General features: G+C 36.4%; 1 protein-coding gene across 2 annotated transcripts in view; it reads right to left on the bottom strand.

The window, feature by feature from the left end:
• Positions 1-13,070, bottom strand: part of LTN1 (listerin E3 ubiquitin protein ligase 1) — a 33,305-nt gene that overhangs the window by 6,089 nt on the left and 14,146 nt on the right. For both annotated transcript variants that reach the window (XM_069870900.1, XM_069870909.1), the window contains exons 13-24: positions 12,307-12,546; positions 11,166-11,319; positions 10,762-10,912; positions 9,835-10,036; positions 8,739-8,898; positions 8,462-8,566; positions 8,054-8,196; positions 6,023-6,158; positions 4,964-5,108; positions 1,683-1,896; positions 1,158-1,395; positions 194-268 (exon numbers count right to left, since the gene is read on the bottom strand). In XM_069870900.1, coding sequence (XP_069727001.1) covers positions 194-268; positions 1,158-1,395; positions 1,683-1,896; positions 4,964-5,108; positions 6,023-6,158; positions 8,054-8,196; positions 8,462-8,566; positions 8,739-8,898; positions 9,835-10,036; positions 10,762-10,912; positions 11,166-11,319; positions 12,307-12,546 — 1,963 coding nt within the window. The remainder of the gene's footprint in view (positions 1-193; positions 269-1,157; positions 1,396-1,682; positions 1,897-4,963; positions 5,109-6,022; positions 6,159-8,053; positions 8,197-8,461; positions 8,567-8,738; positions 8,899-9,834; positions 10,037-10,761; positions 10,913-11,165; positions 11,320-12,306; positions 12,547-13,070) is intronic.

Consider the following 13,070-nt stretch of genomic DNA (forward strand, 5'->3'; position numbering starts at 1 on the left):
GTTTTGGCTCGAGGGCAGATTTAACAATTACATGGCATATTTTCAATATTTATGACTCTATCATCATAGCCATGACACTTTTTTTCTTTGAACATCTCCTGACAGACTACTACTCTGCTGCAAATCTCAACTCTTAGAACACGTTTTAAAGATATGGAACAGTCATAAAAAAGCATGAGGAAAAAATACGCACAGTGCTGACTCCTCCTCTTCATCACCATAAGATTTGAGATCTTCGTCATCAAATTTAGGCAATTCAGGCATTAATCTATAGAAGTATGGAAAGGAAATCAGATTTAATTTTTACTATTTCAATATATATGATGCATTGCTCCTTGCTTATCAATGTCAACATTAACAATTAGTGATAAACTAATAACAATTATTCCCTAATAACAACACAGAATCTTTAAGACACGTCATCACTGCAAAGATAGTTCCTGAATGACAGCCAACAAGCATGAAGCCTTGCTCTGTTCTTTTCCAGACCTTTCACACTTCCAAAGTTATATTAAAATAAAGTTCTGTATAAGAATACAGCTATTACATCTTTATGTCTCAGTATAAGTGAAAGATAATGGCCACTTCTTATGCTTAAGCCAGCTGCCTCGCAATCTGCATTTTGAGCAATCAAATAATATTATTTTTCAAATTCTGTATTCTCTCTTTTGGTATTACAGATAACCAGTAAGTGCACAAGAATGCTACACATTTTCCATTCACTTTCCTAATTTCTTATCTAAATTACTGAAAATAAAAAGGTCATACTATTTAATCATACTGTTAGACCGAGATCAAACCTGGAATCATTCAAGTTTATATTTTAGGATTCTAGGAGTATTAAAATAGGGGCTAAAAATAAATAGTTTTATAGTTATGACACAGATATCTATGTAACTATGGCACAGAAAATAAAACTATATCTTTGTATGCTGCAGTAAAATTTCTCAGTATATATTTAGTCTACATTTACAATTAAGTTTAGCATTCATAGCTTTATATAATGTCCTCCAACAAAGAACACATCGCCCAGTTAAGGATTTTCTTCCATAATGAAATGTGACTCTGCTGAACATACATCTTTAAGTGCATGTTCTACAGAACATTTTATAAAAAAAAAAAAAGGTGAGGGAAGTGAGAAATTTGTTGATTCTTACTTATACAGCATATGGTAGACAGCAATCTGTACAGGTCTAGCCCGGAAAAGCAACAATGGACATAATGTATTTAGTAGAGTCTGGAGTTTATCTGGAAGATTTGTTTTCTGGCCTGCAACAAACTTTGCTGGCAACTTATGGTTTAACAACTGGTCCTTCGAGATGTAAGTTAGAGCTTCACCCAAAGACGTTAATACAGAGTTCTTAAAAAAGCCTTCAGATGCATTTTTGGTTTCTCCTATTTAAAACAGAGAAAGACAAGCTGTGATACAAAATGTATGGATGATATAAGCAAGCATTACTAGAAACGACTCAGACTGCGCTTACCAGAATCCATCTAATCTTACGAATCACAATGTTAAGTCAAATTACTTCAATAATTAGCATGTAAGTGTTCAAAAAAAGCAAGTTTTTATATACTATGTTGACATAATATCTCTATAAATTAAAAAAACATGGCCCATCAAGTTCTATTTCAAAATAGCCTGACAGGTACCACTATTACCCTCCTTGCCACATACTCACCTGTGATTTTCACCAACAAAGGTAACAGCAAATTGTGAATTCCCTCAGAAAAGAATTCTTTCCATTCACTGATCAAGTTCACAGGAAGGCTTTCAGTAGTTTCAGGAGCTGCTAGTTCAAAGTAAGCACTAAGGGCAGATGCCAAGTCACAACTGACACAAGCAAAAATCTGCACAAGTGGGACATGGTAAAATGAACTGTTTTCACTTGTTGTCTAGGAGGAAAAAAATAAGAGGAAGATTTCTTAAACATAAATTTGCTTTTAAATACCTGTTTCACATACCCTGTCTATACCAGAAAGTAATTTCAAAAAAGATTCAACTGCAAAGACCATTTTAAAACAATCGGGGGGAAAAGAGTGAATTTACAAATGTAATCTATACTTTAGTAAGACTTACTGAAATTAATTTCCAAGTCTCACCAACAGTTAGAATCCTCAGTTGCTTCCCTAATATGTCCTTCTTTAGAATGGCAGAAAGAAACTGCCACCAAGTGGATTCAAAAAGAAATGTATGCAGCTGTAGCTTAACTGCAGCACTTGTGCAGCCAAGAAGCCAAAATCAGTATGTGAAGTGCTCTCACTTTTCTCTCACAAACATAAAAACATCAAAATTATACTTTATTTCCAAAGTGCAAAAAAAAAATTGACACTATCGTAAACTGGAAATTATTGAAGTAGCTATCAGGAAGATATTTCCTCTCCCCCAAAATAGGTTCCTTCTTTTTATTTTTATTCTAAGTAGTTTCCCCTCAAAAGGGAATATGATTAAACATTAAAAATATTTCCAAGCACTTGATCTATGCAACAGGATTTTCATACATGTTTGGTGTTTGCTTTTCTGGTTGTTTACACACAGCATAGGTAAGCAGATACATCCTGAGGCCAAGAAAAGCCACATGGAAGTTTCCTGCCTCTCCTTGTAAGTGTGCAGTGACAGAGGTCACTATAATTAAAAAAAAAAAAAAAAAAGCAAGCTAGAGGGTGAGAGATTCGGTATCTTTAATTAATTAATAGTAGTGAGCTAACTATTTTTCTAACAATGCTTTTCATTCAGTTAATTTTTATATGTCATGTTAGATTCGAGTCTTAAAGAAATATTATTTTTCAACACAGAGGCCTACAGCAGGTATATTTCACAATTATTCTCCAACTACCAATGCCATTCCTAAGCATCATATTACTTCAGAAGTCAGGTAATTTCATCTCCATATACAAATACCAACAGGAGATACAGTATTGCTTGCGCTTTTAAGCCACACATGACCTTGGTCAAATCTCAATGAAAAAAGGATTCTGTGCAATTCTTTTTAACACTGTGTCAAACATTTGCTAAACTGAGATAACTTTGTCCCTGCCATATACATGGAATAATCTAAAAAGGTAAGTACACATCAAAAGTGAGGATGTAACACAGTACTCACGCAGCCGGTAAAATTTATTTTCTTAGTCCCATATTTTGATTGAGATGTTTTTTCAAATAAGTTATCTTTGAAATCCTGGGTTGGAGGGAGAACCCAGGGAACTACAGGCCTGTCAGTTTGACCTCAGTGCCAGGGAAAGTCATGGAACAGGTGATCTTGAGTGCTATCATGAAGCACATGAAGGAGAACCAGGTGATCAGGCCCAGTCAACACAGGTTCATGAAAGGCAGGTCTTGCCAAACCTGATCACCTTCTATGACAAAGTGACTCGGCTGCTGGACGAGGGAGAGGCTGTGGATGTGGTCTTCCTGGACTTCAGTAAAGCCTTTGACACAGTTTCTCACAGCATTCTGCTTCGGAAACTGTCAGCCTCTGGCCTGGACAGGCGCACACTCTCCTGGGTGGAAAACTGGTTGGATGGCCGGGCCCAGAGAGTGGTGGGAAATGGTGTGAAATCCAGCTGGAGGCCAGTGACAAGTGGGGTTCCCCAGGGCTCAGTGCTGGGTCCAGCCCTGTTCAATGTCTTTATCAATGACCTGGATGAAGGCATCGAGTGCACCCTTAGCAAGTTTGCGGATGACACTAAGCTGGGTGGAAGTGTTGATCTGCTGGAGGGTAGGGAGGCTCTGCAAAGGGATCTGAACAGGCTGGACCGCTGGGCTGAGTCCAATGGCATGAGGTTTAACAAGGCCAAATGTAGGGTCTTGCACTTGGGGCACAACAACTCTGTGCAGTGCTACAGACTAAGAGGAGTCTGGCTACAAAGCTGCCCGGAGGAAAAGGACGTGGGGGTCTGAACATGAGCCAGCAGTGTGCCCAGGTGGCCAAGAAGGCCAGTGGCATCTTGGTTTGTACCAGAAATGGTGTGGCCAGCAGGGCCAGGGAGGTTATTCTCCCTCTGTACTTGGCACTGGTGAGATCGCTCCTCGAATACTGTGTTCAGTTCTGGGCCCCTCACCACAAGAAGGATGTTGAGGCTCTGGAGCGAGTCCAGAGAAGAGCAACAAAGCTGGTGAAGGGGCTGGAGAACAGGCCTTATGAGGAACGGCTGAGGGAACTGGGGTTGTTTAGCCTGGAGAAGAGGAGGCTGAGGGGAGACCTCATTGCTCTCTATAACTACCTGAAAGGAGGTTGTAGAGAGGAGGGTGCTGGCCTCTTCTCCCAAGTGACGGGGAGGAAAATGGCCTCAAGATCTGCCAGGGGAGGTTTAGGCTGGACATTAGGAAAAATTTTTCACCGAAAGGGTCATTGGGCACTGGCAGAGGCTGCCCAGGGAGGTGGTTGAGTCACCTTCCCTGGAGGTGTTTAATGGACGGGTGAACAAGGTGCTGAAGGGCATGGTTTAGTGGTTGATAGGAATAGTTGGACTTGTTGATCCTGTGGGTCTTTTCCAACCTAGTGATTCTGTGATTCTGTATCCAGCTATGAACATTGATCATTATTATGAAGTACTAGAAAGTTAACCCACACATTAGATGAAAGAAAACTAGACTGTTAAGGCCACTGTGTTCTAAAATCTAAGAACGAACCATCAGGAACACTAATTTCCATTCCTCTTGGCTATCCTCAAGCATCTTTGTTCAAATTTAATTGTTGTATGGCATAGCTTCTACAATGTATTACTGTATCACACCGATACCCAACTTTCCACTTTGTGGAACTTCTGGACATAAAACTTTCAAAGATTTAGAATGAAATGTCAATCAGACAGCCCAGGACAATTATAGAAATGCATTGTTTTCATAGCCTGAATTTTTAGCCTCCCCTCTCCTCAAGTAGTCCAGTAGATTCAGAGGGCATCAGAAGGATCCTGTTAAAAGTTGCAATGCAACAATTACTAACATTCTCTTTCATATTACCTCTATCCAAGCCAGCATGGAGCACATGATAAAGTCCCATTCATTGTCATCCAAAGGAGTTGTGGAATACTTCAGCAACAAGGGAAGGTAACGGATCATCTCTATGTTGAAACCAAGTAACTGAGCACTTGTTTCTTTCAGATTGCTGTAATAAAAATACAACAAAGTTTTACATCTTTCATGTTGAAGATACAAGTATTTATGTTCTTACTTTCACACTTCCTCTTAGGACAAATCAGCCTTGCAGCAGGTTGCGCCATGTGCTTTTGATACTCTGTCTTTCAAAGTTATAATACTACATCAGCTACCAAGCCTTATTAAGTCAGCCAACAAGTGCAAAACAGGCTATCAAAGCTACTTGCTCATTTGCATGTTATACAGATTCCTAAAACCGTACCATTCACGTATTTGCTCAAGTAATAGGCTTATATAAACTACAAAATGAAGTAATTTTAACTAAATCAGTGCAAGAAAAATACTAAAGTTACTAACTTTAAAAATAAAACATAAGCCCTCAAGTGGCCAAATAAGGCACATTATTTGGGGGACTCTGTCGACAGGGTTTTTCTCACTATGCTCAAGACAACTGAACTTCAATTTAATCTTGACTCCTCGCTGGAAGCTTTCCAAATTACATTTACAGGTCCAGAATTTAAAAAAAAAAAAGATACCTAAGTTTGGTATCCAGGATTTCTTTCTGCTAAGTTAAATAAGCAATCAGAATTTGGAACTGAAAATCCAACAACAACTACCAAAGCTGGCCAGTACTGAATGCTATTGAATACAGTTCACATCTGGGTGCACTACTAAAAGCTTCTAGTTTCCCAGCCTTCGATCACACAGGTAATTTTCTTCAATATAAGTTATTAAATACTTAAAGACAGGTATATTAAACTGAGTGATATGGTTCTACAAAGGCTTAAAAGTAGTAGTAGAGCCGTAGATGGTGGCTGTAACTTACAAATTGATTTTGTTGATTTTGAGTTAATAACCACCCTGTAACTTTAAACTCTTGTTTTAGCAATTAAAAAAGTCAAATTATCTCAAATTTGCACCCACCAGCTAAAGAGAAAGCTGTCCTCGTTACTGTTTTTCCAAGATATTATGATTTTTAGTATACCAGGTAGTAAGTCATCACAATCAATACTTCTATCATTCAAGCAGGAGTTCAAAATGGAAAGACATCCAAATGCTCCTGTAAAATAATAAAAATATCATACTCAATAAGTCTAAATTATCAAGACAAAACCAAACATTAGAATGTGTGTCAATTGACTGGATTGTTTTATTTGAACTTCATATTAACTTTATAAGACAGTTTGGATAATCCCTAATTTTTCCTCTTTGAACACTTAATTCAGAGACGCCATTTTTAAATCAAAAACACTATATCCAACACAAACTTTAAAAAAAACCTACAAACCAACATCCCCAAAAAAACCCAAAACAAAACCCCTCAAACCAAATAAAACATAATCATTGGTTTATACAATTAACAAAAAGGAAAAACACCTGCTAAGATTTAAATCTATTTGTGCTACCAAAAATGGAGTAAGTTGAGCAATAATTTGTACAGATAATTAAGCAAATGTAACTGCAAGCTGTGAATTGCAATATCAATCTAAGCGTGTTAATTTTTACTTTCAGAGTGAAGTACTACTGTTGGATTACTACTGTTCGCAATTTTTAAGGACAACTTCATGTATCAACGTTTATTGGACACTAAGAACACTTCTTACAAGTATGACGACAAAGAACAAGTTAATAAAAGTACCATATATGTCTGGCAAAAAAAACAAACAAAAACCCACTGTACTTAGGCAGCAGTGCAATGATTTACAAGAACATTACGAGCACTTTCCTGATCTTAAAAAAAAAAAAGAATTAAAACTTGAATGGTAAGCCTACAACTTACATCATACTTAGTGTGAAAATTTGGGTAAATGTTGTCTGCTTAGGAATCCCTAGGAAATTGTGAAGCAGCAGCATGGAAAATATGGACTGGCATTACAAACAAAAGCACTCCACAGCAGAGGAGGAGTGAGGATTCTATTTCCCATTTTCTGTTTATAGTTCCACAGACACGTTTGTTTGGTCCACCAGTTCACTCAGAAAGTCACGAAGGCTTAACTAAGTTGAAAGTGTAAGAGTTAAGGAAAGGATTACAGTAGAAAGAGCCAAGATTCCTCTCAATTGCTGCATGAAACTAACAATGAAAACTTTCACACTTTGAGGACATTCATTTGAAGAGCTTATCTGAAAACCTGAGGACAGTGCCAAGGGTCAGATGTCCACAGTTTCAAGTCACCAAAGATAGGTTTTCTCAATTAAAGAATGCACAGTCCTGTTAAAAAATACAAAACTACCTTTCAAGTTTTTACATCGATTGATCAAGAGAGTATGTGCAAGAAAGCACAAAAGCACTATTGAGAAAAAAAAGTTCCTTTTAAATGACATCTAATTCAAACACTTAGGATTGTGTGTGAGCATCTCCAAGGAATTTTCCAAAGTTTTCCAGTGCAACAAGTTTGTGAAAATTAAATGGTTTTCTAAATGATATTCAAACCAATATTATAACACATCTCAATCACCTTCTCATAATTTTTTAAAGGCTGTTAAGTGTGTACGTACAGGGGTTCTGACTCAGCACTCCACAGCCCATGCTCTGGAAGAACCAGTCACGAATTGTATATTGACTGTGAAAAAGTTCTGCTAAAGGACCCAAACACAATCATGACGCTACCTGTTGACAACGTTTATGTTTTTACATGCTGTGTGAAGCCTAAATTATATTTACAGGTGTGTTTAAATCGGAGGAAAAAAAGTACAGCAATATCAAAACTCTTTTAATAATACCTGCCTAAAATTGTTAGTTCTCATTTTGTACAAAGAGTGTAACTTCTACCTCCTTGATAAGGCAGAAAACTACTACACCGAACAGTCTAGAAGAACTATGCAAACTGAGAAGACACTTCTTTTTAGGAAAAAACATCATTATTATTGTTAACACATTTTATCTAACAGCAAACTTTATTACAAAATGATGTTCTTAAATTCTAATGAAGTGGATTGAGGTAAGAACATACACACCATCAGTGCTGGAAAGCTCCGTCTGTGTGCATGTCATAAGTTTGGCCACACAGTGGAAGACAAGTTCTTTCTTTTCCTCCTCAGTTAAAAATGGTGACAGACACTGAAGCGTGTGCAATCTGCCTTCTGTTAATGGCAGAAACCTATTCATATAAGCAAAACATCAAGAACAGAAAAAAACAGAAAGATTAACTAGTAAAAAAAAAAATCGATTGGTTTATAATGATCTAATATCCTATGACATAACTAATGCTCCACACTAATCCAAGTCTCACTTTCACACACCATATAGATATATTACCAAATTTGCAGTCTGCGGTGATCATTCATCAGAATCGGTATCATTTAACATTATCAATGTTTACAACATACTATTATAACAGTTTATAGGCAGCAGTATTAAGATACCCTTCTGTTGTCTTGAAAAGTTGTTTCATCTCATAGGATACGGTCTTTTCTGCACGAATCACTTTAGCCATGACTAAGGACCAGAGTCTTCCATGTTCCTCTGATCTTCAAAGAAGAAGAAAGACCCTAGTTAATATGTACCGATGCACAGTTCACAACCAGAGCACTGGATGAAGCTTGAATCAACACAAAATCAGAAATAGAGTGGCGCTTCATACTCTATACAACGTAAAACATGAAGACAGAGTTAAGGGTTGTTTTACTTGTTCTTACATACCTAGCAAATACTGTTTGCTGAAGGCTAGACGTATTACGAAGTGCACTGAACTTCTCATACGTGACGTGCATTTCTTCTAACATATGAAGATACTCCAGGAGCAGATAAGGAGGGTTTTCCAATTCTTCAATCCATTGTAATGAGTATAACAGTTCTGCAACTAATTAAACAAAAAATGTTGTTCACAAACAACTGCTTAATATAATCAGTGCTTAAGCAGGAAGTGTTAGGTCAAGGTTTTGTTGGGGTTTTTAGATGTGTCTTTAATGCATTAAAATGATGATACTTACACACAATCTCAGGTGATTTAGAGCATGAACTGGATATTTGCCATTGTCTCATAAAATACGAGAGTAGGAAAAGCTACAGTTATCTATTCTTGATGTTCAGAACATTTTAAAACAAATCAAGTATCACAAGAACTCCAATTCCTCTCTATTCTCTCTCTCTTTTTTTAATGTATATTATTTCATGCAGACAAGGCAATCAACATCTAAGTCCAGAAAAAAAACGAAACAAACTGGTGCTAATAATGTGGCTTCTTCACTAGCTCACAAAGACCTACATTCAACATTAAAACTTTCCATCACTGTGAGACTTTTGGAGACAGAATTGTTAATTTTATTATGCTGGCTTTAATTACAGCATTTTATAAATAAAAAGAATCAAGTTTCTACCTGGTGGAATTAAGAAACATTGCTGCCTGAAAATACCTTCACATTATGGCTAAACACTTAGGGCATTTATTTGATGTCATGGATACGGTTCCTATTGCCCATTCATGTCAATGCACCATGCATTTTGGAAATGAACAACTCTGAAGTTCATCATAAATTCAGTCTTCGCCAAATTCAAAGTTCTGTTGAGATAGCATGTATTTCTAGGAACTTTTATGATTATATACAAACACTATACTTACACACACTTATAATTTTAAAAGGAGAACTGAAGAAAAAAACAAAACCCAACAAAAGGTATAAGGATTATTTACTATACATACATGCCAAACTTTAAATATCCATTTCTAATTATCAATTCAAATTATTCTCAACTACTATACAATGAAATTTCTTTAGGTTTTACCATTGTAACTTACTTATGTTGTCAATTTTCTTTCTTTCAGCATCACCACTTTCATAGACTATACCATTTTCCAATACAAGTAGCACCATTTTACTTAATAAGGCTGAAGTACACAGATGTCCTGGAAGTTTAGTTGTGCCACAAAGCTTAACACATGATCCCAAAGCTTCGCAATTCATACTAATCCTTCCTTCCAGAAGAGGTTTGTGCATCCACTGTAATATGTGCATAAGAAAAGCATGAACAAATAACTGACATTTTAATCATGTATAGAAGAACCATGATCAGTTTAACTTATAAAATTCAGGATTATTAAAAAATAATGAAGGTACAAAATAACATCAAAAGCACAATGGTAAGAATGACCCACTCCAGCATACTAAAAAACCTAAACACACTGCAGTAACTTGAAACCGCACTGTTACCTGAAAGAAATATTAATCTTTAGAACTTTATATATTTTACAAGAATATGTGTAATATTAAATACTAAGGTTACTGAAGATTGGTGATTGAAAAGGAAATTTATGTCCTACTCCACTCTAGGTATGTCAGCATTTTGTTGGCAGTCTGCATATCATATTCCTCTGAAGATACTGTTGCCTTTCACAAAATGAAGCTTCCAGAACAATTAATTTAAAAGATAAGAATACCTTCACAACATACACTCACAGTCAGACAAAATTTTTGAATCGTAAAACAAGCTTTAAGTGTTCCATTCAGTAAAGAATAATTTCATATATTTTTATTTTCTCCAGTACTGGATGGGGCCATAAACATACAGATTTTGCCCTCTGTCATGGACAGAGGCTGAAAAGAAATTCTACACAGATATTCATAACTGCAGTGCCATGTCAAAACAAAGAATGCTTATCACCCTAAAGGACAAAGACTTTAGGCAAGATTGACTGCAGCGGGCCAGTCCATTATCATTTTCTTACCTCAGTGGATAGAGACTCATGCAATTTCTCCCACTCAGTTTTGTTCGGCGTGACTTGCTCAACGTAAGCTCCCACAAGATGTCCAGGTTGTCCGTCAGCTTCCATAAGCTCAGACAACAATTCACTAACTGCAGAAATCAAAACCTGAAGGCTGAGAAAAACAGAAAACGCTGCAAAAAAGCTTCACACTACCCAGTAAAAGCAAGCTGTTCTATTGTACAATCAATGCTATGTACATATTATACCAACGGTTTTAAGCTATGCACTACCCACAGTTCTCACATCTAACATGCTGAAAAAATCTCTCAGTACAGATGTCAATTAAATATACAAGAGTATAGCATTGATCTTAGTTTGTTTTGGAGAACAACATACTATGAAATGGACAAGCACATCACAATTACCTCTTAACATCCAAAGAGGAAGACTGAATTTGATTCTTGACCCACAGTGCAGATTTATGTAAAAAGGTACTCTGTTTCTGCGTACTCTGAAGCTGACGCACAAGTGAATTTACACCAGATATCCAAGTGTGTTTCAATTTACATACAAGTAAATCTATTGTAGGGAAAAGAAAAAAAAAAAAAAGCAACACAAAAAACCCCAAACAACAAACACACAAGCAAAACCACCACAAACAAGCAAACTCAAATTATGACCTAAAGCATACAGCAACATTCACATGTCCTAGAACAGGAAAAGAATACTCTTTTCCATGTGGTTACATGTAATAACTATGAAGGGCAAATATAAAGGTTTTGTGTGGTAGAGCAATTAATATTAACTCTAACATGCAGGTAATATTTATTTGAGAATAAGAGTAATGTTCCTGTTCCCTACTATAATAAATCTGCAGATCTTTTTAAAATACTGAAATACTGAACATTCACAGCAGAAATAGTCAATTGCAAAGTAGCAATGGTTTTCAGGACAGTGTTGTCCTACTTCACTTCTACAACACTGCAACATTTTCTCCCACGTGTCTATGTCAGTAAATCCATACACCAATTTATCACTCTAAAATTCTGCCTTCAAAGAATATAAATCAGGGTGTCAATCTGAAAATGAGACACTGGAGGAAAGAGGAATGGGTCACAATTTATCAGAACAATTTTACTGATATAAATGTATTCAGAATAAATATATGTATATTTAATGAAGTTATTGCAAATATTTTTGTATGGGGTCCCCACAGTGCAGAATGAACAGAAAAAAAATCCTCACTCTTTGTACTTCATAGATCTTAAATAATTTATGCAACACTCCAGAAAGCATGGAATATCACAGCCTCAAAGGTAGCTGAAGCACAGGGATAACAGCATCAAAAAAGTTTCAAATCCTCCTAAAGACGTACAGGACAATGTTTAGTACTAACTACTGGCATTGCAAATGAAAGCACAAATTTTGATGTCAGTTACAGCTGCAAGTGCTTAGTGTCCACGAAATCAATATTCTATTATATGCTTGAAATCATCCCGTTAAAAAGAATTTAGATGTAACCATGAACTACGAAAAAATGAGGTTGAAGTTCTTTTTCCAAATTACCTGTTAAGTGAGTAGCATCCTGCCTCTGAGCACACAACTGGAAGATGGTAAGCAGCAAGTCTTCTGAGGATGGCATCAGTAAACATCCTTTAATTGAGCTGAAAAAGCTTGAGGCTACATCGCAGATGAAAGATACTGATGGTTCAGTATTTCCAGCTTCAGAAAGGTCCTTAGCTTTAGACAGAGCTGCTTGAAGTTTATCAAGAATCCTTTCAACAAAACTTTCACCAATCAAAGATTCTATTGGGGAAAAAAAAGAGACAGCATACTTTGATTACCTGATAAACATGATCATTCAAGATATCACATTAATATGCACCGATTTGTTTATTTACTGATTTTGAATATATAAGTAAAGCACAAAGTAGTTTCAGTCTAACGCATACCTAAACTCCTTATTCCACAGTCATCTAGGATCACCTAGCCTAAGTTTCATACTGTCAAGTATGCTTTCTCTAAATCAGTTGAAGCAGCTTAGAAAAAAAGTGTATAATATAGAGCAGGTGTAGAGTTTTATGCCTTCCTAGCTTCTGGCAATCAGTTGTGAGCCAGAGATTACACCCGGACCACTGCATATAATTAAACCTAATCAGATTAGCTTTCCATGAGCATGCTTAGTCCCTTTCTCACTGGATCCAAGGAGGCTAATCCCATTTATCCTTAATCTCCACAGCATCCTGTGGCAATAAGTTCTATTATTTAATTATGAACTGTATAAAGAAGTATACTTTTCTCTTTTCTCAAGCCTGCTATCAATACACCTG

The sequence above is a fragment of the Phaenicophaeus curvirostris genome, chromosome 1, assembly GCF_032191515.1.
Source record: "Phaenicophaeus curvirostris isolate KB17595 chromosome 1, BPBGC_Pcur_1.0, whole genome shotgun sequence".
NCBI lineage: Eukaryota > Metazoa > Chordata > Aves > Cuculiformes > Cuculidae > Phaenicophaeus > Phaenicophaeus curvirostris.